A 25,704-nucleotide genomic window follows, 5' to 3' on the forward strand; every position below is an offset into this window, starting at 1 on the left:
ACACTTGGCTCGCAGTACTAACCACAGCCTGCTCATATATTTCTCTGTGGAGTTTCCCACAGAGTAAGCCAGAATAAACTTTACTCTGACTTCCTCTGACAGACCAAAGATGTCCTTGAGAATGGCTGATTCTCTCTCTCTATGTTGACCCTCTGATAATGTGGCGACCTTTCCAAGATGTACACCACTTTTTGTCCCTGTGTCACTTTGAATTAGATAAGAGGTTAAACAATTGATTGGATGTTACTGTTTTGACAGTGTTGCACTCTCTGACTTTTGATGGGAGCACTGTATCCCTATACACTGTGATCATGTCAGCAACAACAACTTCACCTGTAGAGTTCAAGACTTTGCAGATGATAAATGCTGTATTCTTTTTAATAAAAGTAACATAATCAGTACAGTAAATTGTACTACTTTCTTTTTGTGTCAGCTTTGCATATGTGCATATGTAGTTTCTGTCCATTCTGCTATACTTATTTTTATGTACTGAAAGTGACCTGATGAATTACGTCATCTAGAGAAAAGGAAATGCAGTCTGTAGCTTAGAGCTGCTTTTATGTTCACCAAATTTTTAAGCAGACGATCAAAAAAGGAATCTAGTCAAGAAGAGCACAGTGGGAATTTAATGGTGCTCCTTTTGCACTGCGCTACCCATAGTGTTAATGCAAGGCTATGAAAAATTTGAGAGAACTGGAGTGACTATGGCCATGACACATATCTTTGTGTGTGTGCGTGTGTGTGTGTGCATGTGTGTGCATGTGTGTGTGTGTGTAGATGTGTAGAGAAGCTGCAAAGAGTGCGTTTGTCAGTCAAACAAATGGCAATTTTTCCTCATTGTTTACTGATGTTTAATATTGTAACGAGGAAACAAATGTAATCACACTAGTCCACGTAGTAGTTTAGATGATGCATGTATTTCATAGTGAATTACCAATGATGGGAACCACTGCAACCAGAAAGTAGTGCTATGATCACTGTAAATGATAATTACATAAATAAATGCAGAACATAATGTGACTGTTTTGACCTTTCTTGGCACAAGAAGCAAGCTGATGTGGACAACAAATGTCAGCAGTGGAACGGTGCTGCTGTGGTTTGTGTAGCTGTTTATAGTTCTATGAGCTCATTATAAAGGGGAAGGAAGCACAAAGACACTTTACAAGGAAACAGCTTCACCGTTAGAACACGTTGACTTTAGCACTGCAGCAGGGTTGGGTGTGACAATGAGGCACTCTTTGTTCTGCATGCTTGATTTATTATGTGAGTACATTAATAACTGTGTCTTATGAGTATCACAAATTATTGAACATGTTTCTGTATTATTGTAGGGTCTTTATCTTACAATGTAAAGTGCCTCGATGTGGCTGTTGTTGTAATTTGAAGCTAAATAAATAAAACTGAACTGAACTGAATTATGAGAATTACAGTAAATTTCCAGACAATACAATTTGTCTTGAATGTAGCACATTTAAAGTTTATTTCAATATAATTATATTGAGTGATTCCTTAACTTCATCAAAAACAGGTTTAACAAAATCTGATCAGGTTTCAATCTTCATTTCAGTGCTCAGTACGGTCTTCTATGGAAATGCTACAGGTGAGATTTTTTCTTTCTTTCTTGTTTTCCTCAAATGTAATTCAGTCTTTATTTATTTATTTTCGTATTTATTGCCATTACCTCTTGAATGAAATTAATCTCTTGAATTTGCCAAATGTCCTAATAATGAGATACTGCACATGTAAAGTACTTTGAATATTAAGAAGAAGAATCGAGACTTTTTTTAAATCAAGAAGAAGAGGAAGCGACTGAAGGCAAAGGGAAGAATTAAATGGTGAAAGTTGAAGGAGGAAGAATGCTGCACAGGGAGGAGTTGAGATAGATCTGGGTGGTAGGCAAGAATTACCAGACGGCTGGGAAAGTACAATTGTAGAGGTGAGGGAAACCATGAGGAACATATTCGATGTATTCTCTTGACAGAAGAAAAAGGACAAGGAGACTTAGCAGTGGAATCATGAAGTATAGGAAAGTCAAGTCAAGTCAGCTTTATTTGTATAGCACATTTAAAAGACATCAAGTATCGGCCAAAGTGCTGAACAGGGATGATGTAATCAAATAAAAGAAATAATTAACATAAATGAGTTAAAAACATCACAAAACATCCAAATATATACACACACCCAAGCAGACTCTTATATACATTTGTTTATACAAGTATATATGTACCAGTACATATGCACATACGTATGCATGCATATATGCACACACACACACGAGTACGCACGTGGACATAAATACATGTATACATATACACGTGTATAAATGATCCAATGAGATAAAACACCAGAATAGCTAAAATGTAACAAAAGCGGCATCAGATCCGAAAGTCTTTGAAAATAGATAGGTCTTCAAATTTGATTTGAAGATTTCCAAAGAGGAAGACAATTTTATAAAAGAGGAAGACTGTTCCAGAGTCTCGGAGCAGCGATGGAGGAAGCCCTGTCACCTCTGGATTTTATCTGGGTGCGTAGAACCAGTAAAAACATCTGACTGGAGGAATGCATAGTTCGAGTGGGTAGGTACAGGCTAAGGAGATCTGAAATGTAAGCTGGAGCCAAGCCATGGAGGGCTTTAAAAACAAATAATAAAACCTTGAAATCAATTTGGTATTTAACTGGCAGCCAATGTAAAGATGTGAGTATCGGAGTAATACTGTCTCTCTTTCTCGCATCCGTCAGGAGCCTTGCGGCTGTATTTTAAACAAGTTGCAGGCGGGACAGGCTTCATTGACAGACGCGTAAATAGAGAGAGTTACAGAAATCAAGATATGATGAAATGAAGGCATAATAATAATAATAATAATAATAATAATAATGGATAACGGTTTCCAGATCTTTAGATGACAAGATAGTTTTGAGGATAGAAATGCTCCTGAGCTGGAAGAAACTGCCAACAACAACTCAATTTATTTGTTTGTACAGCTTGAGGGTAGAATCCTCAATATTTTTAACATGGGGATGTAGATTAGCTGATCGTGGGCCCAAGTCATTTCTTGTGAGACTAACAGAGTCTTGTTGGCCAAAAATTGTAATGTCACTTTTGTCATGGTTTAGTTTGAGAAAGTTCAAAGACATCCAGCAATTTATGTCACTAAGACAATCTGAAACTTTCTGCAATGTGCTATCAACGCCTGGTTTTAGGGAGAGGTAGGACTGTGTATCATCTGCATAACAAAGAAAATCAAAAATGAGAGACGAGGACAGGTGGAGGAAGTGAAGAAAGGTATGAAGAGGTGGAAAAGATCCTTAAAATGCACAGAAGGATTTAGCTGTTATTCTGCACCTCCATTGCTGGAGTGGATATATAGAGCTGGGGAAAACAAGATGGTTGTTGCCTGTTGTTGCAGTAATTCCAGAACCAGACTCTTGTATGTGAAAATAATAGCAGTCCTATTGTGCTTGGTTAGCCTGTACCTGACAGGTTCCAATAAATGAAGGGGAGTGCAACTCTGGCAATCGCTTAATTACAAACTCAGGTGTGGTAGAAGTTTGGTTCCATGTCACAAAACCTTTGGTTGACTTAAAAGTGATCCTGGCAAACGACCTTGTGACTCAGGAAGCAAAGCAGTGCAACCATGGAAATATGGCAACCTTAGTTCAGGATACAGTTGGATATAGAAGTAATACTTTAAAGAAATCCTCAATCACACTGGCATTAACCACAAGGTGGTTCAGATGTCCTGGGAGCCTCCTCAGTGAGGTGTTCCAGGCATGTCCTACCGAAGGTAGCCCCAGAGCAATCCCAGGACATATTGAGAATAGATAGGATATCCATACCAGGGAGATTTGTGACATTCAGGTCTCTCTTGAAAAAAGGAATCTCTAATCTCAATGTTGCTTTTACCTGCATAAATAAAAAAACAATGAATAACTGGGGACTCTGCCAGATGCTCCCAGCACAAATTACCTATATGGCTGACTGATATCACATAAAACTCTACTGCCTTAATAAGTTATTAAGGAAAACTTAATAGCTTCAGTCCATAATAGCTAACAAACCAGATAATGATTTTTTAAAAATTTCTATAACAAATGTATTGCAAGTCATATCTTTGTGTTTTACTTGTTTTATATTTTACTTTAAACAGCCAGTAAACCTCGGGCCTTAATAACAGCACATGAGGGAGTCATACCAGCAGGGGGCAGCGTGACACTGAGCTGCTCTGTGGAGGGCTCTGCTGGCTGGAAGTTTGACTGGTTCAGACGTGATTCGGAGTTTTCTGTGGCTCAGAAAATAGGAGCTGGAACATCAGAGCACACGATCAGTATTTCAGAAGGAGGCATCTATTACTGCAGAGGAGGGAGAGGAGATCCAGTTTTCTCCACAGAGGACAGCGTTCCCTTTAAAATTAAGAAACGGGGTGAGTGTTACATTTTGAAATAACAAATATTAATCACTGACATCAAAGTAACACTTCATAAACCTTTTACCTATTAATTTCTTTTCTCTTTTTATATTTGTGTTTTTCTTCACATTGTGTTTGTTTTTTGGGAACAGTCCTGTATGTTGTAAAGTTGCAACACCGTTGGCCTCAGATGTTCATTGGTGAGACAATCATCCTTCAATGTGAGATCCAAGGAGGGGAAGACAAGGAGATGACATATGAATGGAAATCGCCAAACCCAAACATCCTTGAAACATCCAGTGAATACAGGATCAGCAGATTATCAGTGTCCCACAGTGGAGACTACAAATGTCGGGGTAGCAGTGACTATCTCTTAGCAAAATGGAGTGACCCCTTCACACTGATTGTCTTGTGTGAGTTGAACTGTCTAGCATACATAAAAAATAGATTTAATGTACACATGTGAAAGACAGGAAAGGGAGACCTAATATTATTTCTCAAAAGGGAATGTACAGTGGTAAGAAATCAGTAAAATCTTTTGATAATTTTAGTCAGTCTATGTGTGCCTCTACGTCACGTAGCTAAAATACTGAGGGGATGTTTAGATTGCACCGAGTCTGAATACCGAGTCTGAGGCAGTGGTGGTGACGGTGATGGTAAAGGGACCTAATGACTTTCACCCCACCCCACTTTCCAAAATTATGACTTTCCAGAAAAAAGTATTCTTAACAACAGCACTAAAAAAACAAAAAACAAAAAAAACAGCTTTATAATGATTCCATGTGTCTATCATGTGCTTAATCTGATTTTTTTTTTATATGAGCACAGGTCATTTTTTACTTTGCAAAGATACATGACCCTATAAAGTGGTGAGATGTAATATATATAATAAACTCCAAAAACAGTTTGAAAAATCAGGTTCAGTAAAAGGACTAGATGTTACAGTCCCAGATAATGCATTGCTTTAAATGGAGAAAATCTTGAGGAATGGCTGTTATGAGAAGCGGCACTCACTTTCAGTCTTTTACCCGGCCGTTTAGCCTGCCGTTGCACCTGTCCTTTGATCCCAATCTCTCTAAGCAGTTTTGCTGTTGTACTGGCAACAAAGCCCCTGCACCCCACTTCCACTGGGCACACCTTGATCTTCCAGCCTCTGTACTTTGAGCTTCTTAAGCTCAAAAGCTTCCTCAATTGCTTCCTCCCATGGTACCATTTTTGGGGAGTTAGACCAAAGGACGAGTAGTTGTTACGATCTCGGTGGGAAAAATTAGCCTCTGATCCAAGTCCACGTGCATCTGCCAATCCCTGGCAACCTTCAGTGGGCCCAGGTCTGGGGTTGAGGGGCTTGGCTTCAGCTTGTCTCCCTCCCGGATAAATGCTGATGAAAACTGACGCTCCTCTTGGTTTGTGAAAGGTTGAGCTTTGATGGATTTTCTTTTATACTCAACTTTCTCGGCTAAACAACTGAGGACCTGGTTGTGTCTCCATGTGTATCTGCCCTGAGTAAGGCTAGTCCTACAACCAACCAAGATGTGCTTGAGTGTGGCTGGGATTGTACAAAGGGGCCGGATGGGTCCTTTCCAAACCACAGCTGCAGATTTATTGGGGAAGGTAGCACATCGTATGTCGCTCGGATGATGAAACTCCCCAGAAGAGTCTCCTCTTTTTGACACTCTCCCACTTGTTAGGGTGGGAGCAGTGCCTCTCTGTGAGTGACATCTCAAGCCTCACTTTGGCACATTTAAACTCCTCTACCAGGCCAGGGATAGGCAATGACAGTATCCTGTCGCTATAGAGTCCAAAGCTGATGAGGCATTTGGGAAGTCCGAGCCACTTCTTAACGTAGGAGCTCACTACAATTTAAATGACTGACTGAATGTATGAAGTGTGATTGTTTTCATAACAAAATTCTTGTTAAAGAAAATTGACATCAATCTACTGTTTTTTCTCTTTCTGTATCTTAAACAGCAAATAAACCCAGAGCCACACTGACAGCACACAGTTCAATCCTACCAGCAGGGGGCAGTGTGACACTGAGCTGCTCTGTGGAGGGCTCTGCTGGCTGGAAGTTTGACTGGTTCAGACGTGATTCAGTCTCTTCTACAGCTCAGCTCATGAGAGGAAATGAAGCAAACAGTGTTATTAGTGTCTCACAAGGAGGTCTCTACCACTGCAGAGGAGGGAGAGGAGATCCAGTTTACTACACAGAGGACAGCAGTGAATTCATTGTGGAGGAAACCTGTGAGTTTAACTGTTACAGTATTTCTGACAAGGCACAGTGACTCATTGTATTTGTGATCTGTGCTGTTTGTCTGTCATTCTATACTTTAATACTTTCAAAGCCAATTGAATGTATTTCCATTATATTTTGATTCTATCTTGTTGTTCAGTCTTCCAGTTTGTTTATTAACTAGCTAGTTGTTTCCAAACCAGTACACTCATATGTTTGAAATAGCATAATCTATCAGTATATGTTTTATTTTTGATAAAGATAAGGTGATGATAAATGGCTAATAGTAAACTCAAAAAGTTAAAAAACACATAACAGATGGCTGTGATGAGAATAATGGTCAGGGTATGTTCGAGGGAGGAATCCTGAGGAAGGAATACATTTAAAACTCAGAATACTGGGACACCTGACCAGATACCATGACACAAAGTCACAAAGTGCTAAGGTGGAGTGCATAAAAGGAAACCAATAACTGCAGATCTCCAAACCTCCTCCTCTCCTCACCCGTGAAATAGACCCCAAGATACTTAATCTCCTCTACTTGGGGCAGCAACTTATCCCTGACCTGGAGTGGGCATGCCACCCTTTTCCAGCTGAGGACCTCAGGCCTCAGACTTGGAGGTGCTGATTCTTATTTCTGCCACTTTAAACTCAGCTGAACAGCCCAACATGACTCCTTCCTCTGCCTGATGGCTCGCTTCACCTCTGGTGCCCACCAGTTGTTTCGGGGGTTACCACCACTACAGGCACCAACCACCTTGCAGCCGGAGCTCAGTGCAGCAGCCTCAGCAATGGAGGTGCTTAAAATGGTCCATTCAGACTTAATGTCCGCAGTCTCCCTCAGAATGCTGTCAAAGTAAGTAACAGTACACCACTCAGGTTCAGGTCAGGCAGGCCATTGTTCCCAATCAAACCCCTCCAGGTCTCAGTGTAGTTTCCCACATGAGTGTTGAAGTCTCCCAGTAGACGACAGAGTCCCCAGGTGGAGCACTCTTAAGCAAGCCACCCATGGATTTCAACAAGGGCAGGTACTGTTGTTCAGTGCATAACTGCAGATCACAGTCAGGACCCTATCCCCAACCTGAAGGTGCAGAGAACAAACCATCGGTTTGCCAGGGATCTGTCTGCCATGGTTATGCCATTGACTGCCACCAAGCACACACTGCAGTCGCCCTTTTGCCTGCCTCCTGTGGATGGCAGGTCTACAGGCGGGTGGTCCCATGTCCTTTTTTTGGGCTGCGCCCAGCTGGGCCCCATGTGCTAAGGCCCAGCAAGTAGGTGCTCAACTTGTGCACCCTCCCCAGGTCTGTCTCCAGGGCATCAGCCTGGCGACATCTCCATGGTGTACCTTGCATCTTGCCTTGTGGTAACTCGGATAGAAATTCAGCCCGCCTATGACCTTGATAAGGATAAGTAATTAGCAAATATTTTTATTTAAATTGTACATGTTATCACTTTAAACATTTTGATAGGTTTTCTATCTTATGTCCATGTTATGGATTACATGTATAATAATTAACAATATTGGCATTCTTTTCTATTAAGATGTAATAAAGTAACCATATTTTTTCTACCTTAATGCTTTACTTGTGTTTTCCAAACTGACCAGCACAAACTGAAAAACCTCAGGCCTCACTGGGGGGCAGCGTGACCCTGAACTGCTCTGTGAACGACTCTGCAAGATGGAGATATTACTGGTTCAGACGTACCTCAGAGTCTTCTGCAGCCCAGAGAATAACAAACGGAACATCATCCCACACTTTCAGTGTCGCAGAAGGAGGCATCTATTACTGCAGAGGAGGAAGAGGAGACCCAGTTTTCTTCACAGAGGACAGTGTTTCAGTCACAATTGAGACAAATGGTAAGTGTTGTATTTTGTTCAGATATAAAACAAATGAAATCCATAATTAACATCAAATTAACAGCTGACACAATTTTCTTTGCTATTGATTCATTCATTATTCATTATTTTTGTCCCATGTCTTAAACTACTTGGTCAAAAGAAGGGATATATATATATATATATATATATAAAATTGATTGTGAAACTGCTAAAATTCTCAAAACCTGGGGAGCCAAAATGAGAATCTGTTATATTTTGTTGTACAATAGATCTGAATTACTTTTGTTTCGATTTACAGCAAAATCCTGACAGCAATAGAACACCAGATACAACTTTTCTGTTTATCGCTCTCAAAAGATGAATATAGGTACTACCAACAAAAGAAATAAGTAATAAATAAAAGTAATCTGTTAACAAAACAATATTTAGATGCCAGCAGCTCATACTGCTGATGAAGGGGCTGATTCTTCTTTATTTATCAATTACTATCGCTCAACATTTTAACACACCAACGATAGCCAGGTCCTGCTACCTGTGGGTTTGGAGTCAATTTGGCATCTCACAACTTTTATTTATTTATTTATTTTGGCATGGTGTACGCACACAAAACCATGCTATGACCGTCTGGTGTGGTGAAACACATTAACCAACTCGGGGTTCATACCTCAAAGCCAATGATGGCTGTCTCTGCAGCATTTTCCATATGTGTGGCTCCAGGTCCTTGCATGCTACTGCATTTCCTCAACTTCCTGCTTGTGAAAATTTTTGCCCAGCCATGAAAAATATCAAGCAACAAAAGCTAACTCAGGCATCTAATATAAATTCCTAATTTAATAAATCATTTTATATATTTTCAAAAAAATTGTAAAAATTAAAATTCAGTTTTATTTATACAGCATCAAATCACAACAACAGTTGCCACAAGGTGCTTCATATTGTAAGGTAAAGACGATACAATAATACAAAGAAAACAGAGGAAAACCCAATAATCATATGACCCTTTATGAGCAAGTGCTTCAGCAAATGTGAGAAGGAAAAACTCCTTTTTAACAGTAAGAAACATCTAGCATCTAGCCCCCTGCGTGGGGGTGCACGGCATCAACGTGTTAGCGCAGTTATCTCGTTGACGCGTTAGCGCCATCCAGCCCCACGCATGGGGCGATCCGCTCTAATGGAATGATATGGTACTATAAGGTCCTTAAGATAAGATGGGGCCTGATTATTTAAGACCTTGTATGTGAGGAGCAAGATTTTGAATTCAATTCAGAATTTAACAGGACGCCAATGAAGGGAAGCCAATAATATAGGAGAAATATGTTCTCTCTTTCTAGTCCCTGTCAGTAATCTAGTCCCTAGATTGCTGCTCTTGCTGCAGCAATTTGGATTAACTGAAGACTTTTCAGGGAGTTTTAAGGACATCCTGCTTGGATTTATGTTCATATTTCTTTAATTTACCAACTTACTCTTACTCAGTAGTATTTATCACATTTCTTGTCTTTAAAAGATACATGTAGTTTGACTTCTTCATTTTAGTCTGACTTTAGCTGTAATCTATGCTTTTCTGTCACTGACCACTCAGAGTTTGTGCTCTCTACATCCAAAATGTTATTCCATCGTTTATGTTGTTTTATATTTTATAATTTAAGGTTTCAGATGTGAAAGCCACTCGTTTCTTGTGCCTTTCATCATTGGACTTGTTTTTGGAAGTTTACTCACTGTTCCCGTGTTGTTGTGCTGTATATGCTGCCACACAAGGATAAGAGGTGAGACTACCACATATTTATATTAGACTGAAGGGTTTATACATTCTGGTGCTTTAAAGGGATTAAAGTATATATTTCTTTCCCTTTTTTGACAGATCGCTGTAGAAACAGGTTTGTACAGTACTGTTTCTGTTCTTTTTAAGCATGACAATGTTACACATGAGTTTTACATTTACACGACATGTTTTAGGTTCATGCAGTCTCCAAACATCAATCAATCCTCTGCTGCACCCCAAACTCCTAACCAAAGTGACACTCAGATTTACTCCTCTCTTCTCCACGGTCAGCGCTAAAAATGATAACTTTTGTAACTATTAAAAGTCATTTAGCACTAAAGATACAGACATACAAAAACAAACAAAAGAAAACTAATTTTACTTTATTTCTTGTATTTTACTCTTCTGTAGGTGATCTTTCTGTCTATGAATCGATCAGAAACTCTGGAATCACTCGAAGTGGTACAGTATAAACTTTAATAGACTTCTTAGAGGTTAACGGTGTAGAGAGACCAGCACATGAATACATTAATGTAGCATCTACTATTATTCTTGATAAGAGAAGTAAGTACATAAAATAAAATATATAATTATTTTATTTTTATTTTTTTTACTTTTCATCAGCAGTGTCAGAGGAAACAGAGTGTATGGGTTAGTACATGTACTAATACCATCACCTTTATATGGAAATGTGACACTACAGAGAGCTTTGACCACAATAATGTGAATCCCAGTCAATGATGCTATAAAATGATACTTAGAGAAAAAGATATCGTTTTACTGTTAAAGCTACAGAGCTTTGGATACATGTGTCCTAAATCTGACGAAGCCTTTATTCTGAAATTGAAATAGGAACTGATGATAAGTAAAATATGTGTGCATGCTTTGGATGTCAGTGCTCTTATATCGTTCTCCCTTGCAGACTTTCATTCGCGTCACCCACATCCTCCCAATCTCCACCTCACTAACACCTCAGTCAGAGCTCCATCCAAGCCTCAGTCTTCATCTTCACCACCACCAGAGTTTAGACTCCAGGGGAAACTCTCCTAAGTCCTATCACTGTTTGGATTCTGTTCTGCCATGATGGGTCATTGAAGTTGAATTGCCAAAGGCATTAATTCATTTCTCAATCTTAATAAATTATGTTCAATTCCTCCAAGTTATACTTCTTATTGAACTAATAGAGTCTACCTTTGTATTAGTCCATATTATTTTTATTTTTGTTGAATGTAGTTTGTATATTAAATAGGGTGAGAACATATATATATGCATGTATAGAAATGTGTGTTGTGATGTTTACTTCATTAGATGCTGTAAATTTTAAGTATGATGCTGATTTCACATCAGATCACTTTGAGTAGCACAAGGTTTCCTTTTTGCCTTTATCTGATGGTCTTTTTTACTTCTTTGATTACTTGTTACTTACTGGTTACTTTAATAAATCTAACAAAGAAACCTGGTTATATGTACATAAGTGTGTTTCAGATTTCCATAAGACATGATCTCCTTTCAAGCTTCTGATTGGTCAACAATGGTTTTAGGGCAATGTCAGACAATATTTTCACGGACCTGCAATTAAGGTGTCGCCGATAAATACAACAAAATAAAATGATACGACCAAGACAAAAACTGTGGCATTTTGTAAATATAATAATAAACATGAATTCACTGTGTAATTGTGTAACTTTATCAGCAGCATCCTCCTGAAATGTGCCAACTACATTTAGAGTAACATCCTTCTCTCTGCCCCTTAAGGCTCTCTGGTCACTATGGTAACACGTAAACATTTCTTTCAAAATAAGACACACAACTACAACATGGGAAAAGACCCAGGGAAGCCGAGTTAATGATAAAAACACTGAAAACTATACATTTCACACCTGAGCCTCAACTCTCAAGGCCCGGTACCAAACGACTCACAGACCGGTACCGGTCCGAGGCCCGGGGGTTGAGGACCACTGTTTTAGGGAACTATTGAAATACATCAGATGCATCTTAGTCTCTCATTTCTCTTCTTCTCTCAAGCTTTGTCAAGATGCACAGAGCAGGTAAAAGGGGCAGAGGTCATGCATTCAAATGTTTAATAGAATTTAGTGCGAAAAAAAGTTTCCCAGTAACACTTTTGGTGTGATCTGAAGCCATGGAAATAAAGTGAAGGTGTACCGTCACAGAGAGAGACTGTATAATTGAGACATTAGTTGCATTTTGTTTTGACATGTTCTTGACAGCTCAGCTAATTTTTTTTCAGGCTATACTAGATTTTATTTTTTTTGTTAAGATGAAAAAACACCAGTAGACACCAGACCTTGTAAACTGAATTTAATATGTGATAGAACCTTTCAAAACTTATTGTAAGCAGCAATATACTGCTTGTGTTTCCTGTAGGTATTGGGGGAGAAAAGCAATGTGCAGAGACTTCATTTACTTATCATGATAGACTAAGATTATATTATATTATATTGTATTATATTGTATTATATTGTATTATATTATATTATATTATATTATATTATATCCTACAACCTCTTTTACAGTGCTAGTCACATATTCATGGATAATGACCAAATATGAACAATTCTGTAGGAGTAAACATGCAATTAATTTGATATTATATGAGTGTGTGTTTGTTATTTGTCACAGCTAATAGGCTAATAAGTGAACTGAATCATCAGTGCACTTTATGGGGGAGTTTTGTGGTGGATTTAAAATGTTTTTGAGAGAACTGGCTCTGATGCGGCTAGTCAGCCGTGGTAACTGCTGATAATCACGGGGCTATTGGCTACCTACGAAAATAACGGAGATAATCGGGATGGTAAGCCAATTCCTGTCTTGACGTCTGTTTTCAAACTATTGCTGAAATAGATGCTCCCGCTAAGTTCTTCTTCAGTACGGAGACGAAAAATGGACAAAAGCACCTTATTCACTGTATTCAATCTGAGGATGGAAAAGAGCTGGAGATTATTTTTCAAAGCTGCATTTTAGTGAGTTTAGAGAAGATTCCGTGTCAACTGAAGAGTTTCTTAATAACTTGCCCGAGGTTTCAGAGCAAAGAAGAAAGGAGGATTGGAAATGCTCGCTGGCAGAGTTGCTGTCAAGTGCCAGACTGGAGACAACAGATTCTGAGTCACGCTTACAGAAGGCCACATTTATATAAACCAAATATAAATGTGAGGGGTAAGCGGTCGAAGTTCTCTTAGTCAAACTGATGGAGTGTTTTTATCATATGATACATGTTTAATGCACTAATGGAAGAACATGCGACACCATCCTGTCAGATCCCTTTGCTGGTTGGGGTCAGTGATGAATCAGGTGAGGAGGATTCAAGACTGAGCCAAGAGATAAGTTGGAGCCCCTAATGCTGTGTGCCTTTGTTTGGTTGGTGTGTTCTCCTGAGGGGACAGGCTGACGGTCTGTATGACCCAGTAACTGACCAAAGGAGGCAGACAGCTGAATTAGCACCGACTTGAGCACAGGACTCCACTTGAGGTAACACAGAAAGCTGGAAAGGCTGAGTATCACACTGGATGGGAAGCTGTGCAAGCTGAACAAAGCGCCTGTTCTTTTGATTCACACATAAAATACGTTTGAAAGGAGGGATTTGTTAGGATTAAAATGATTAAATAAATTTGTTTTTTATGATTTCTATATACACATTACTATGTACTCATTAAAGAGTCGGAAGCTTCATTCAGCTCTATGACTGAATTGAATTTTTGAGATTGACATGTAGCGTGCAGAGGGTTTTGCAACATGCTTACACATCATACTAGTTAGCAGTCTTGTCTAAAGTCGAGGTGGTAGCCAGGGGAGAGGAATGTTATTTTCATCTGGATCTAATGTTTTCAGTGGGAGAAACATTTGGTCATTCATCCAAGTGGCGTCTTCAGTCTCAGCTGACACCAGGTTTCCCTAAATTATAAACAGTACATGTGCATAATGACTGAAACCAGCCCACTGAATGAACAATGGGCTTTAAGGTCAGTTCCTTGATCGTTAATATGCAAATTGACATGACCATTGATCAACAATCACTGATCAAAGACCATTGATCAGTGGCTATCAGTACCATTCACAGAGAGTCGGAGAATGGCTGCAATCACAGCATTGTAAGATGGTGAGAGGAAGGTCTTTGCATCCTTGCTTGTGCTGTTGCACCTGCAACCCAGCCCTGGATAAGTGGAAGAGGCTGGATGGATGCGTGGATTAAGGAATAATAAATTCATCTACTTGGCTGGGTGTTAAATATTTCCCACACCTCTGATGGTAAGTGATAAAGACTTTGACTTCAGAATGTATTATTTGCATCATGGCATGTTACCATGTGATAAGTCTATTAAGTGAAGCATTATTTTGACAGAGTATCACTGAATCCTTACAGAATGGTTATGATTGGACTGTGTGAGCACCAACATCACTGTACAGAGTTTGTTTGTACCTCTTCACTGCAGTTTGATTCATCAAGAGAAAGTATCGACCCATCTGTGACATTAAAAGGTGGCCACGAGTATAAAATGAAGGCGAGTGTATTAGAGGAGGTAAAACATATTTTCAATGTCTGTGAGAAACTGAGGGCTCATGATTGAATCTAAGTGTATAAACAAGCTTTTGCACAACAATTTTTGTTGAGAGGGGGCTGAACACATACATACAGGCAATATGGAGATATTTTTTTGTCACTGGTGTAATGCAAAGAATGGTTAGTAGGAGGCAGTGTGGTTCATAACTGAAGCTCTTCTTCAGAGTTTGTCTTCTTTGAACTACACCCTTTCTGGGCTTCCTTCCTTTTAAACTTAAGTCAGCAGCTACAAGCTACACTCAGCTGTACACCGCAAACATATCAGCTTTTTTCTTGTTCAGACGTTTAAAATAAAACCATATCCTATTATGCTTCTGTAACTATTTTCAGATTTTGCCCAGTGTTCTTAAAACCACTGTGCCTGTCATGTGTGCTGTGGATTCAATAGTATGTGGATAAATATACTGTAAAGGCTTGCACAGTACAGTTCATCCTCTAAGTCTGCATGTAACCGGCTATGTTTTGGCTGTATGGCTATATCTTCTGATCAGATATATTTAATTACACAGTCTAAAGGCAGCATTTTAACCCTTGTGTGGTGTTCATATTTTTGTTACTCAGCCAGTGTTCACGGGTCTGGTGGACCCGCTAGAGTTTTGGCTTTCTAAATTAACACTATCAAACAATTTTATGTTAAATTACTCAACAGATGTTTACTTCATCCCAATTACAAGCCATATGAACAGCAAACATGGTTAATTTTTTCCCTTTACCTTTGTTAGATCACATTTATGAATTTATGAATGTGCTTCTCGTTTTTTTTTTTTTGTTTTTTTGTTTTTTTTCATAAAATGTTATAAAAAATTAATCAGTTATAATCAAGTGGAGTGAGTGGAAAGACACAACACATTTACATGTGAAGCAATATGTTTCACAACTAAATGGGATCAGCTGCTCATCAATTGTGACATTATGCCCAGGGTTGTAAAACAGGGGGAGGTGGTGCACACACTTATCCCACACTGTCCTGATGGCAGCTAGCTTGTCTCTCTGCCGTCGAGCTAGTCTGTCGTCTCTGTTATCAAAACGGATAATCCTGGAAATTTTGTGGAAGTTTTCCAGAGACATTGATGCACGGAAAGGTTCTTGCCAGTTTCTGCATCCCACAGGGATTCTGTGGATTCCCCTTTGGACCTGAAAACTCCTGCAAGGATAAGAACCCCAAAGTAGGCCTTTGGGGTTCTTAGATGAATTTGGTCTATCTCCTTCCACCTCTCTCCAAAAACACACCTTCCTTCTAGATTATTGCAATCCAGAATAATTTTCTGGATGGAATCTGGGATGAAAATCTCAAATGAAGACTTGATGTCCTGCACATGAGTACCTGTCAGCCATGTTGGCCCTGGCTTATCACAGTAACAGCTCTGCAGGGTGGCTCATTTCTTGGGCAAGAAGACCATTCAATTTCACCAGTTATTGACATCCATATTTCTTCACTTGCTGTCTGGTGGGCTTGTTCTGGTCCTGGAGCTGACTGCTGATGGGGTACTCGTCTTCGTTTTGTTACTAAATGGTGCTCAACCTCATCCTCTTCTTCAAAGTCACTGTCAGACTCTGAATTTTCAGAAATGTGAAATATTCTGAAACCTCTTTGTCAACATCATCATCCGAAGCTCCTGTCTCTTCCAATTGGATGGCCCTCGCAGAAGATAATCTTTTGCCATCTTGATCAGTTGTGATAAAGAACCACACTGGCAAAGTCTTATTTATAGTATTATGCCCCTAATTTGCAGGTGGGACAGGGTATGAGAAAATAAAATTTGGATCCCTCAAGAAAGAGGGTAAAATGTGTGGGAATGAAAGAGCAGACGGTGTTGATAGTTGAATTTTCAACAATGTTGCAACTTTGTGCGCCAGCAGGAGGGGAAGAAAACACTATCAGCAGCACCAGAAAGGAGGAAGACAGAGTGTGGGAACACAGGACCTACACTTTCAACACTTTTACTAGACCTGGGTCCAGTGGACCCGAACACCTTGTATGTAATGTAAATGCGTGGGGGGAGGTACAGTATGAGGTCATTGAAAATTAGTTCGGATTTATGTTCTTCACAGAAAATAAGCCAAAGCCAATGAATTTCAGGTTGAAAAAATAATTCATTGTTTAATTTTTCTTTTGAAAAAAACTGAAAACGGGTCTCACAGACCCGAACACCATACAAGGGTTAATAACTGCATACAAAATAAATTGATTTGAGGATGGAGGCCCTAGATTAGACACTCTCAAGCTATTGACATTCAGTGGTGTGTTGCTGTTTTGACAACACAAAACCACATGCATTAATGGGAAACCTGCAGCAGCAACACAACAGACAGCAGCGACAAACACTATGACATCATCTGAGACAAAATTAGCGTGCAAACTCAGCGATGGGTGGCTATTTGTAAAAATACAAATAGGTGCTGGCAGGCCAAACAAGGTTAAACAGCACATAAGATTTCACGTTCGGATATGTACAGCAGGAGAGTTTCAGGTCCGCCATCTGCAGGTGCGGGATGACATCGAGATCCGCAACACAAAGCCTGAGGTTAGCTTTGTGGCCTGCCTGATCAGCACTGTGCTTCAAACTGAAAGCAGTTTCTATCAGTCGTTTGGAGAATTGTATTATTTATTCTTTTTCTGCTGCTGTGTTGATACACAGAGTGAGAGGATGAGACTTGATCTTGTTTCATAACATGTTTAATAAACAGAGCACAAAACAATGGAATAAAATTAACCTTTTTATCTTTACTGATCCATTATTTAGCACATTGGTACAGCAGCACTCATCCCTCCTTTTGAACATTAAACCTCACTTTACATGTTCTTTATTAAACCGACAGTATTTCCTTCATGTTTTGGTCTCACTCAGTCTCTGCACATTAATCAAAGCTCGGCTATACACAAAAGAGAGATCCAAAGCCACTCTCAGATTTACTCCTCTCTCCTTCATGATCAGCCACCAGATAATGATGATTATAATTCTAATTTTTATTCTTATTTGTTATCCTTTCACCAACTAATCAAGATGTAAATCCAGTAAACAGTAAACACAATAAATGTCGTAATGCTCTTTTAAGCAATAAATTGCAAAAAAAGTTAAAATAAAAAAAAAATAAAATAAAATAAAACTTAAATAAAAAATTAATCTTTAAGTTTTAAAAATATATATCAGAAGGTTCAATAAATGTTCCATTTAAAATAAAAAATAATTTTGTGGCAATTAATTTCATGATTCAAACTTGAAAGAGTTAAAGACAAATCTGGAACAAAATCAGGGTTTTTAAAATGTGAGATCATATTTTGAATGATGGAGAAATTTGCTGTTGATATCAACTCGCACACTCAACAAAAACCTCAGTAGAAGATTTGGTAACTTTAAAGCTCTTGAATGAAGCCCAGCAGATTGTTTTTGACATATGTTGATGTCTTTGAATAAACTTCTTTGAAAATTGAGAATGTTGTACAATTTCTGACAGATGTAAGACTTTGAAAACATTTTTCAAACAAAAAAAAATCTGATAAATTTCAAGAAGGAATAAAAAAAATTCTATATTGGCCCGAGTAGCCTTTAAGACTTACATGTAGAACTTACGTGTTTTGTTTTGTGTTTTGTTTTGTTTTGTTTTGTTTTTTTGTCACAGGCTTGTTTTTATCTACTGAAAGATTTCTGCGCGGGCCACCAAGAAAAGAGCAAATGCAGCTTGTGGTTCAAGTCAAAAGTCTTCCGTTCAGCAGATGTCATGCTTTATGTTATCAGCACACAGCAGAGAGTTAACAAGGAACGCAAGCCAAGAGCAGAGTGGAAATTTGACTTTGCTCTTTGTGCACATTTGTATATGATTTGCCTGTACTTGAATAATATTAATGATTTTTCTGAATTTATATTTATAAAGGACAAAAACAACTGACTGTGAAATGTAAACTGAGCCTGGCTGACATGAAATGTCTCTACTTTTAAACTACTTTTAAACAGGACAATGATGCTGCAGCTCTGAAACCACAAAGACTAGTTTTTTATTTGAGTTTGGACAAAGGTCCCAAAAAAGAGATTGAGTAGTGTGATTAGGAAATAAAACTGTAAATAACATAAATAATTCAATCGAAACTAATATCTAAACTCAATCATGATTTGTTTTATTTTAAAAAAAATAAAGGTATAGGTATAGTATTCTAGCAATAGTAAAAAAAAAATATTTCTTTATGCTTTGTTCTCATTGTTTACATTATTATTAAAAAATTATTAACTGAACTAATGAAATCAAAACAAGAAGTATTGCTGAATAATTTATGAACATGAAAATAGACCCTTGTTGTACATTATTGTCCTTTCAGATTCACAAGTTTTGAAACCATGATAAGATGGTGAGAATTACACTCAGTATCACCCAAATAAACTAATGTGCTAATATTTTTGTGTGGTATAACTGTAAGTTACCACATACCTACAAGCTTATCTGTACCATCTCTTCACTAGGCAAAAAAAATCAGATAACTTGCTTCAGAGTGATAACTGTTATCAGAGAGAGCTCGACTGCTGTACACATGAAACAACTCTAACCAACCATTCCCGCATGCAAGTAGCTTTATTAAAAACATGTTATATGAATTGTCTTCTCATTTATTAGGGTTGCATGATTATGGTCAAAATTATTTTCACAATATTGATGATTGATTGAATATTATGATTATGTAAACATAAAACTGCTTTCACATTCATGTTGTGTCACATTCCTGTTAGTGGACAACTCTTAGCTTCAAAATACAAACACAGTTCTTAAAATGTCAGCACACTGTTTAAAATAGAAATGAAAAAAAAAACAAAAACAAACATAATGCTGTAATTTGCAAATCTCATAAATCCATATGTTCAAAATAAAATGTAGAAAGCATCTTAAATGTACCATTTTTAAGAAAAAAAATATTGACCTGTTTCGAATTTCTCACAAAGCTGGGACAGAGCCATGTTTACCATTGTGATGCAAATATCTGAATCTTGGATTGTCTCTAATCAAGAAGTCATACATGTGCACCAAGTTCCTGTTTTTTAGTCATGAAAGATATATGCTGTACAATTTCACCCTGGAATAAGAACAGTTCACATAAACCATTAAAAGGACAAAATTACCATCACAGTCATGCTAATGTATATAAAAGTGTGTAAACATCTGCCAATTGTAACGTTTTTTGGACTTTTTTCATGTCATTTTCAGGTTGTCTTTAGATTTTATGTCTTAATGCCAATAAGTTAAACTAGAAATTAGAAATTGAATGAATTTAAATGTTGCCTTTAGTTTGTGAAATATGAAAGTCTGCTGTTTCAGTTCAACCACACAAATTGTTATTTCCTGCGATTGGGGTGACAAACAAATTTAAAACAGGAACTCAACCACAACATGATAAGATTTACAGATCTATGCTGAGGTTAAGGGAGCTTTGCTCACTATAGTACTGCATGATAATACCTGAGCTCACAGTGAAACACAATATAAGCATACATATTTGCATATTTCACTGAAAATACAGGCTCCAAAGTAGAAACTCAGTCTAGCAAAGGTGCTATTGTTATTGTTATTCCAAATAACTGAAATATTTGATTGACACATTTCAGAAAGATGGAAAAAAGAAGAAGCATTTTGTGAACGACTAACAGCAAATCAGGTGGTATATCAATAATACGCCATACTCATGAAATGAACCCAAGGACAATGTAAATATGAGGTCAATCCAGCTCTGAAACAGAGAGAGAAAACTTCAGACTAATGTATCAGTGTTAGGGAAAAAAAGTGTCAGGTCAGACAAGAAATATGTCAGCTGGCAACACAAAAATAGAGAAATATAACAACACAAGAAACAAATGTTTATGCTTACAATAGACAGGAAATGCAAACACGTCACACAGCTGCTGTGGTCAAAGCTACAGAAGCTGTGTGAGGTTTGTATAAAAAAAGGAAGCACAGAGAGGCCACAGCCAGAAGAAGCTGAGAGCTCTGCTCTTGTCTGTATTAAATGCAGCTTCTCATCATTCTGCATTTTTTATTTATAATAAATATAATTTATATTAAGTAAACAGTCAGATTGAGATTGGCGAGGATCCAAGTGGGGCACGGCTAGATTTGAAGATGGGATACACTTTGCACTGCATAACCGGCTTATTATTGTGTAAGTACATTTCTAGCTTCGTTTGAATGGCACTAGTTAATAAAAAAAAAGCTTCTAATCTGTGAGCATTATAGTCTATAACTGGTTAAAACGGTTTAATTTTATGATCCTTAAGGAAAATGTTGCTGGTGCCTTTGCTCAGTTTAATCTGGAGCATTATGTTGGATACATGGTTGTTTTTCATTGCTTGTCTTGTTTGATTTTCTGACAGTTTGATTCTGATGTTTCAATCTTTATTTTAGTGCTCAGTACACTCTTCTACATAAATACTGATGGTGAGAAATTTATTTTTCTTTGCTTTGCATTTATAGAATATGCATGACATTGCTTTCCAGATTCACACCTCCTGTACCACTCTAAATTATTTCTTAACACATTTTTATACAGTTTATATAACATTTTAAAATACTAAAATCTGATGCAGTTGCAAAAATTGTCAGGAAAAAAGACTATACATGAGATGGACAGATAACAAATAATATTAAATACAAATTTTCATTATGTTAAAATGTTGGAACACTTTAAACGTCCAGAACCAATTAAATTCCCTTTTCAACAGGCTCATAAATATTACATATTTAACTTTTCTTGTGCAGTGTTGTTTCGGTATTTTCTTTAGTTGTGGGGAAATAAATAAAACACATAACACACAGATAAATAAATACAAGCAACAAAGTTTTTATGCTTCTATTTGGATTTGTAACTGAATATTTTTATGTGAACATTTGCTGTAAGGAGAATTTTGTTATAGAAATTATCACACATTCACTCAGTGATTTGTTTGGTGCTTCTGGCACATTAGACTGAGTGTCTTCATACAAAACTACACTACAGATTCCCTCTAATTTATTCTTCGTCTATTCATAGACCACTTAAATCAATTCAGCTCAGTTAACAGTCAGTAAGGTAAAGACCCTAGAATAATAGAAAGTCTAACTAATTTGATGACACAGAAAACTGACTTTAAGATCAACATTGCTTTCTAATCCACCAATGTCAGCTTGTAGTACACCTGTTGGATAGAGCAGTAACACTGATGGTCACATGCTCTACCAATAACAGAAATAGTACCTACAGTGTTCTGAATCTCCCTGTTTTCAAACAGTGTGTGAAATACTGTTTTTGTATTTTATGTGATGTTACTGTCATTTCCATATGACAAAGGCAAAGGGAGAGTAGGCTCTGTGCAAATATGATGCACCCCCCACAGGAATAACAGACACCATTCAGTGTCATGTTACCTTTGAGTGTTATTAAAGGATAATGTAGAGAGGACACAAAACATCTAAAAGTAATTTGTTTGTGCAGCATTTGTCTTTGAATAGATGAAGAATAAATCAGAGGGAATCTGTAGTTTTTGCATGAAGACATGTGTCACATGCAAGTAAATATTTTCTATTTGGTGCTAGAAGCTAAATGACTGAGTGAATGTGTAAAGTGTGATCTTTTCTCAGAATACTCAGAGCTGACTCTTGTTTTCTCAACATTCTTGTCCTTTTGGATGTGAGCTCAGCCTTCGACACTATCTCTCACGCCATCCTTCTAAACAGACTTTCCTCTCTTGGCATCTCTGACACACTTATTCTCACTCACTATTGATGACTCCACATTTTTCCCTTCACCTCAAGTTAAGAGCCTTGGTGTCATCCTAGACAGTTTATTATCTTATAAATCTCACATCAATAATCTCACTCATTCTGCCTACTTCCATCTATGCAACATTAACCAATTATGTCCTTCTCTTTCCACCCAGTCTTGTCCACAGTCTCATTACCTCCCACATTGACTATTGTAATTCTCTCTTGCATGGTCTCTCCCAAAACTCCCTCCATATGCTTCAACTGGTTCAAAAGTCCACTGCCCGCATTATTATTATTATTATTATTATTATTATTATTATTATTATTATTATTATTATTATTATTATTATTATTATTATTACCAGTACCCCCTCCTACCATCACTCCTGTTCTTCACAAACTTCACTTCCCTGTGAAATTCCGGATAGTAAACAAAATTCTTCTGCTCACCTTCAAGGCCCGTCATAACCTCGCTCCTCCCTAACTTTCTAACCTGATAAGCACCACCTCTTCTGTCTGCTCACATCCAACTTGTTGTGCCTTCTTTCCATCTCAGCACCATGGAAACCAGAGCTTTCAGTTGATCTGCTCCCAGGGTGTGGGAATCTCTCTGTCTCGAAGTTGTTCTTCATTTTGTCATTGTTCTATTATGTGTTTTATTCTATTGTTAAGTGTTGTTGGGTATTTGAAAGGCACTTTTAAAAAGAAGTTATTATTATTATTTCTATAACAAAGTTCTTCCTGAAGCAAGTGAAAATCTGATATTTCTCTTTTCCTGTAACCTCAACAGCAAGTAAATGCAGAGCCACACTGACAGCACAAAGTTCAGTCATACCAGCAGGGGGCAGTGTGACACTGAACTGCTCTGTGGAGGGCTCTGCTGGCTGGAATGTTTATTGGTTCAGAAGTGATTCAGTCTCCTCTGAAATCCAGCTCATAAGAGAAGGTGAAACAAACAGAGTTATTAGTGTCTCACAAGGAGGTCTGTACCACTGCAGAGGAGGGAGAGGAGATCCAGTTTACTTCACAGAAGAGAGCAATGAAGTCACCATTACTGAAACCGGTAATTTCCAAAAGTAACAAACTGAAAGACCTGAATCTGTTTGTTCTGTTTCTAGAGTGGTCTGAGTTGAATTTTTAGTTTTCTGTTAAACTGAAATGGATCATTATGTGATCTGTGCTAACAACATTCTCTGTAAGCTGTGAGACCCTGGGTTTCTGTTCCAGAAAGACAGTTAACTTACCCTAACTCTGAGTTAGGTTACCAAGTTACCATGGTAACAGGCTTCTGACAGGTTTTCTTTAACAAACTCAGAGTTTCTCCCTGACTCATCCTCTTCTGCTCCAGTTGAACCAGCTGACTAACACTGGGTTTCAGTTCCTCATTCACAAAATCAAACCTCAGAGTGGAGCCAGTTAATCTGCAGTAGTTTGTGTTTTTAAAAGCGTGAAAATCAGAATTCAATATTAGTTTGCCATTTTGTGTACTTATTAAGTGCTTTTACATTTATTCAGAATCTGAACATGTTTTCACTGAAAATCATCTATATCAGTGTCTCAACCCAGATAACTGTGACACTGATCCAGGTCTGTCTGAAGGTGTTATAGGCTCTGTAATGGAACAGAAAACTGGGTCTGCATCACAATGGAAAGGGCCTTCTTTTAACACGTTTGTCTGATGCAAATTTGCATTAAGACTTGGAAAGCTGCACTTTTGAGCTAAATGTGAAAGTTACTATCTGTGAACTCTGACTATTAATGGTAACTTTGTTCTTATTATTATTATTATTATTATTATTATTATTATTATTATTATTATTATACAAATATATAAATAAATACATGGGTCTGCATCAGATGCTATTCACAAGGCAGGAAAAATCCAACACAGGACACAAAATATCTAAAAGCAATTTGTTTGTGCAACATTTGTATTTTGTGATGTACTGATGTACTTTTTCCTGTCACATCAACAGCAAGTAAACCCAAAGCCAAACTGACAGCACAAAGTTTAATCATACCAGTAGGGGGCAGTGTGACACTGAGCTGCTCTGTGAACCCATCATCATCATCTGGATGGAAATACTACTGGTACAGAGATGAGAAATCCTCTGAAGCCCTGACCACACAAGATGCAGTTTTCCACTCAAATGGACAAATCAGTGTCTCACAGGAAGGACTCTACAGGTGCAGAGGAGGAAGAGGAAACCCAGTTTACTACACAGAGGACAGCCAGTCAGTCAGGATTGGGAAAACTGGTCAGTTTGTATTCACCAACAATGTTAAATAGATTGATGACTGAGGATTACTATGAAGGAAAAACAAAATTATGTTTCACGGTAACGGCTCTTATTGGAAATTGTTGAACACGAACAGTCATGTAAAATGTAGAGTCCATGGGAACTGACTAAAAGTGCTCTCTAGTCAAGTAAAATATATTAATTTTCACAAGAATACAAATATGAAACATAAATATCACAGATTAACAGAACATAAAAAAGGAAAACATATTGGGGGAAAAAAACACTGAAAAAAGCATTGAGAAAAAACGGAGAGTGAGCCTGACGAAATAATATTCATTACTTTCCAACAGGATCTGTCCTCACTGTGTCTCCATCATGGCTGAGTCCTGGAGCCTCAGTAACTCTGAACTGTGAGGTTGAACATCCGTCTGCAGGATGGAGCTTCTACTGGTATAAAGCTGTTCCTGATCTATCAGAGAAATCCTCCAGTTATGAGCTGCTACCTGATGGCAGTGGGACTGCACAGGACTCCTACATCATTCATGGACAGACACACACAGCAGGATATGTGTGCAGAGCTGGAAGAGGAGACCCAGAGTATCACACTGATCACAGTCAACCAAAGTTTGTCTGGTCTGCAGGTCAGTTTGATTCTGTCTAATAAGTTGTATCATCACTGTAATCCACCAAGGTTCAGCTCATTATTTTTTTCTAATACTAATTTGACATTTTTTGTTCCTAACATCTGTGAGCTTTGTCTCTTCACTGCATGTCGTTTCCAGATGTTCATTCAGCAGCGTCTCTCACAGTGAGTCCTGACAGAGTGCAACACTTCACCTCTGACTCTGTCTCACTGACCTGTGAGGGAAACTTCACTGAGTGGAGAGTGAGGAAGTTCTCTGAGGACGGCCGACTCTCTGACTGTAGG

General features: G+C 38.0%; 2 protein-coding genes across 2 annotated transcripts; both read left to right on the forward strand.

Annotated features, from left to right (window-relative positions):
• The first annotated feature begins 2,889 nt into the window (after window positions 1–2,889).
• On the forward strand, window positions 2,890–11,697 carry LOC113018968 (putative killer cell immunoglobulin-like receptor like protein KIR3DP1). The gene is made up of 8 exons (XM_080298453.1): window positions 2,890–4,819; window positions 6,375–6,647; window positions 8,246–8,497; window positions 10,126–10,242; window positions 10,338–10,353; window positions 10,433–10,524; window positions 10,650–10,700; window positions 11,161–11,697. Exons 1-8 carry the CDS (start codon window positions 4,597–4,599, stop codon window positions 11,286–11,288), a joined length of 1,152 nt encoding a protein of 383 aa, XP_080154579.1. The 5' UTR covers window positions 2,890–4,596; the 3' UTR covers window positions 11,289–11,697.
• A 9,066-nt stretch (window positions 11,698–20,763) lies between these two features.
• LOC113013673 (uncharacterized) lies at window positions 20,764–24,880 on the forward strand. Its single transcript, XM_080298456.1, has 4 exons — window positions 20,764–20,953; window positions 21,196–21,228; window positions 23,324–23,596; window positions 24,510–24,880. The coding sequence occupies exons 1-4, from the start codon at window positions 20,914–20,916 to the stop codon at window positions 24,821–24,823; spliced, it is 660 nt and encodes a 219-aa protein (XP_080154582.1). The 5' UTR covers window positions 20,764–20,913; the 3' UTR covers window positions 24,824–24,880.
• The last annotated feature ends 824 nt before the right edge of the window (window positions 24,881–25,704 follow it).

The sequence above is a fragment of the Astatotilapia calliptera genome, chromosome 3 (genome assembly GCF_964374335.1).
Source record: "Astatotilapia calliptera chromosome 3, fAstCal68.1, whole genome shotgun sequence".
Lineage (NCBI taxonomy): Eukaryota > Metazoa > Chordata > Actinopteri > Cichliformes > Cichlidae > Astatotilapia > Astatotilapia calliptera.

Bases quoted from the DNA above. Each gene is read 5' to 3' on its own strand.
- LOC113013673 (XM_080298456.1), top strand. From the start codon at position 20,914: ATGGGATACACTTTGCACTGCATAACCGGCTTATTATTGT. The intron at 20,954-21,195 runs GTAAGTACATTT...TCTTTATTTTAG, and splicing joins CATAACCGGCTTATTATTGT to TGCTCAGTACACTCTTCTAC. The intron at 21,229-23,323 runs GTGAGAAATTTA...TAACCTCAACAG, and splicing joins CTTCTACATAAATACTGATG to CAAGTAAATGCAGAGCCACA.
- LOC113018968 (XM_080298453.1), top strand. From the start codon at position 4,597: ATGTTCATTGGTGAGACAATCATCCTTCAATGTGAGATCCAAGGAGGG. The intron at 8,498-10,125 runs GTAAGTGTTGTA...TTATAATTTAAG, and splicing joins AGTCACAATTGAGACAAATG to GTTTCAGATGTGAAAGCCAC. The intron at 10,701-11,160 runs GTACAGTATAAA...TCTCCCTTGCAG, and splicing joins CTCTGGAATCACTCGAAGTG to ACTTTCATTCGCGTCACCCA.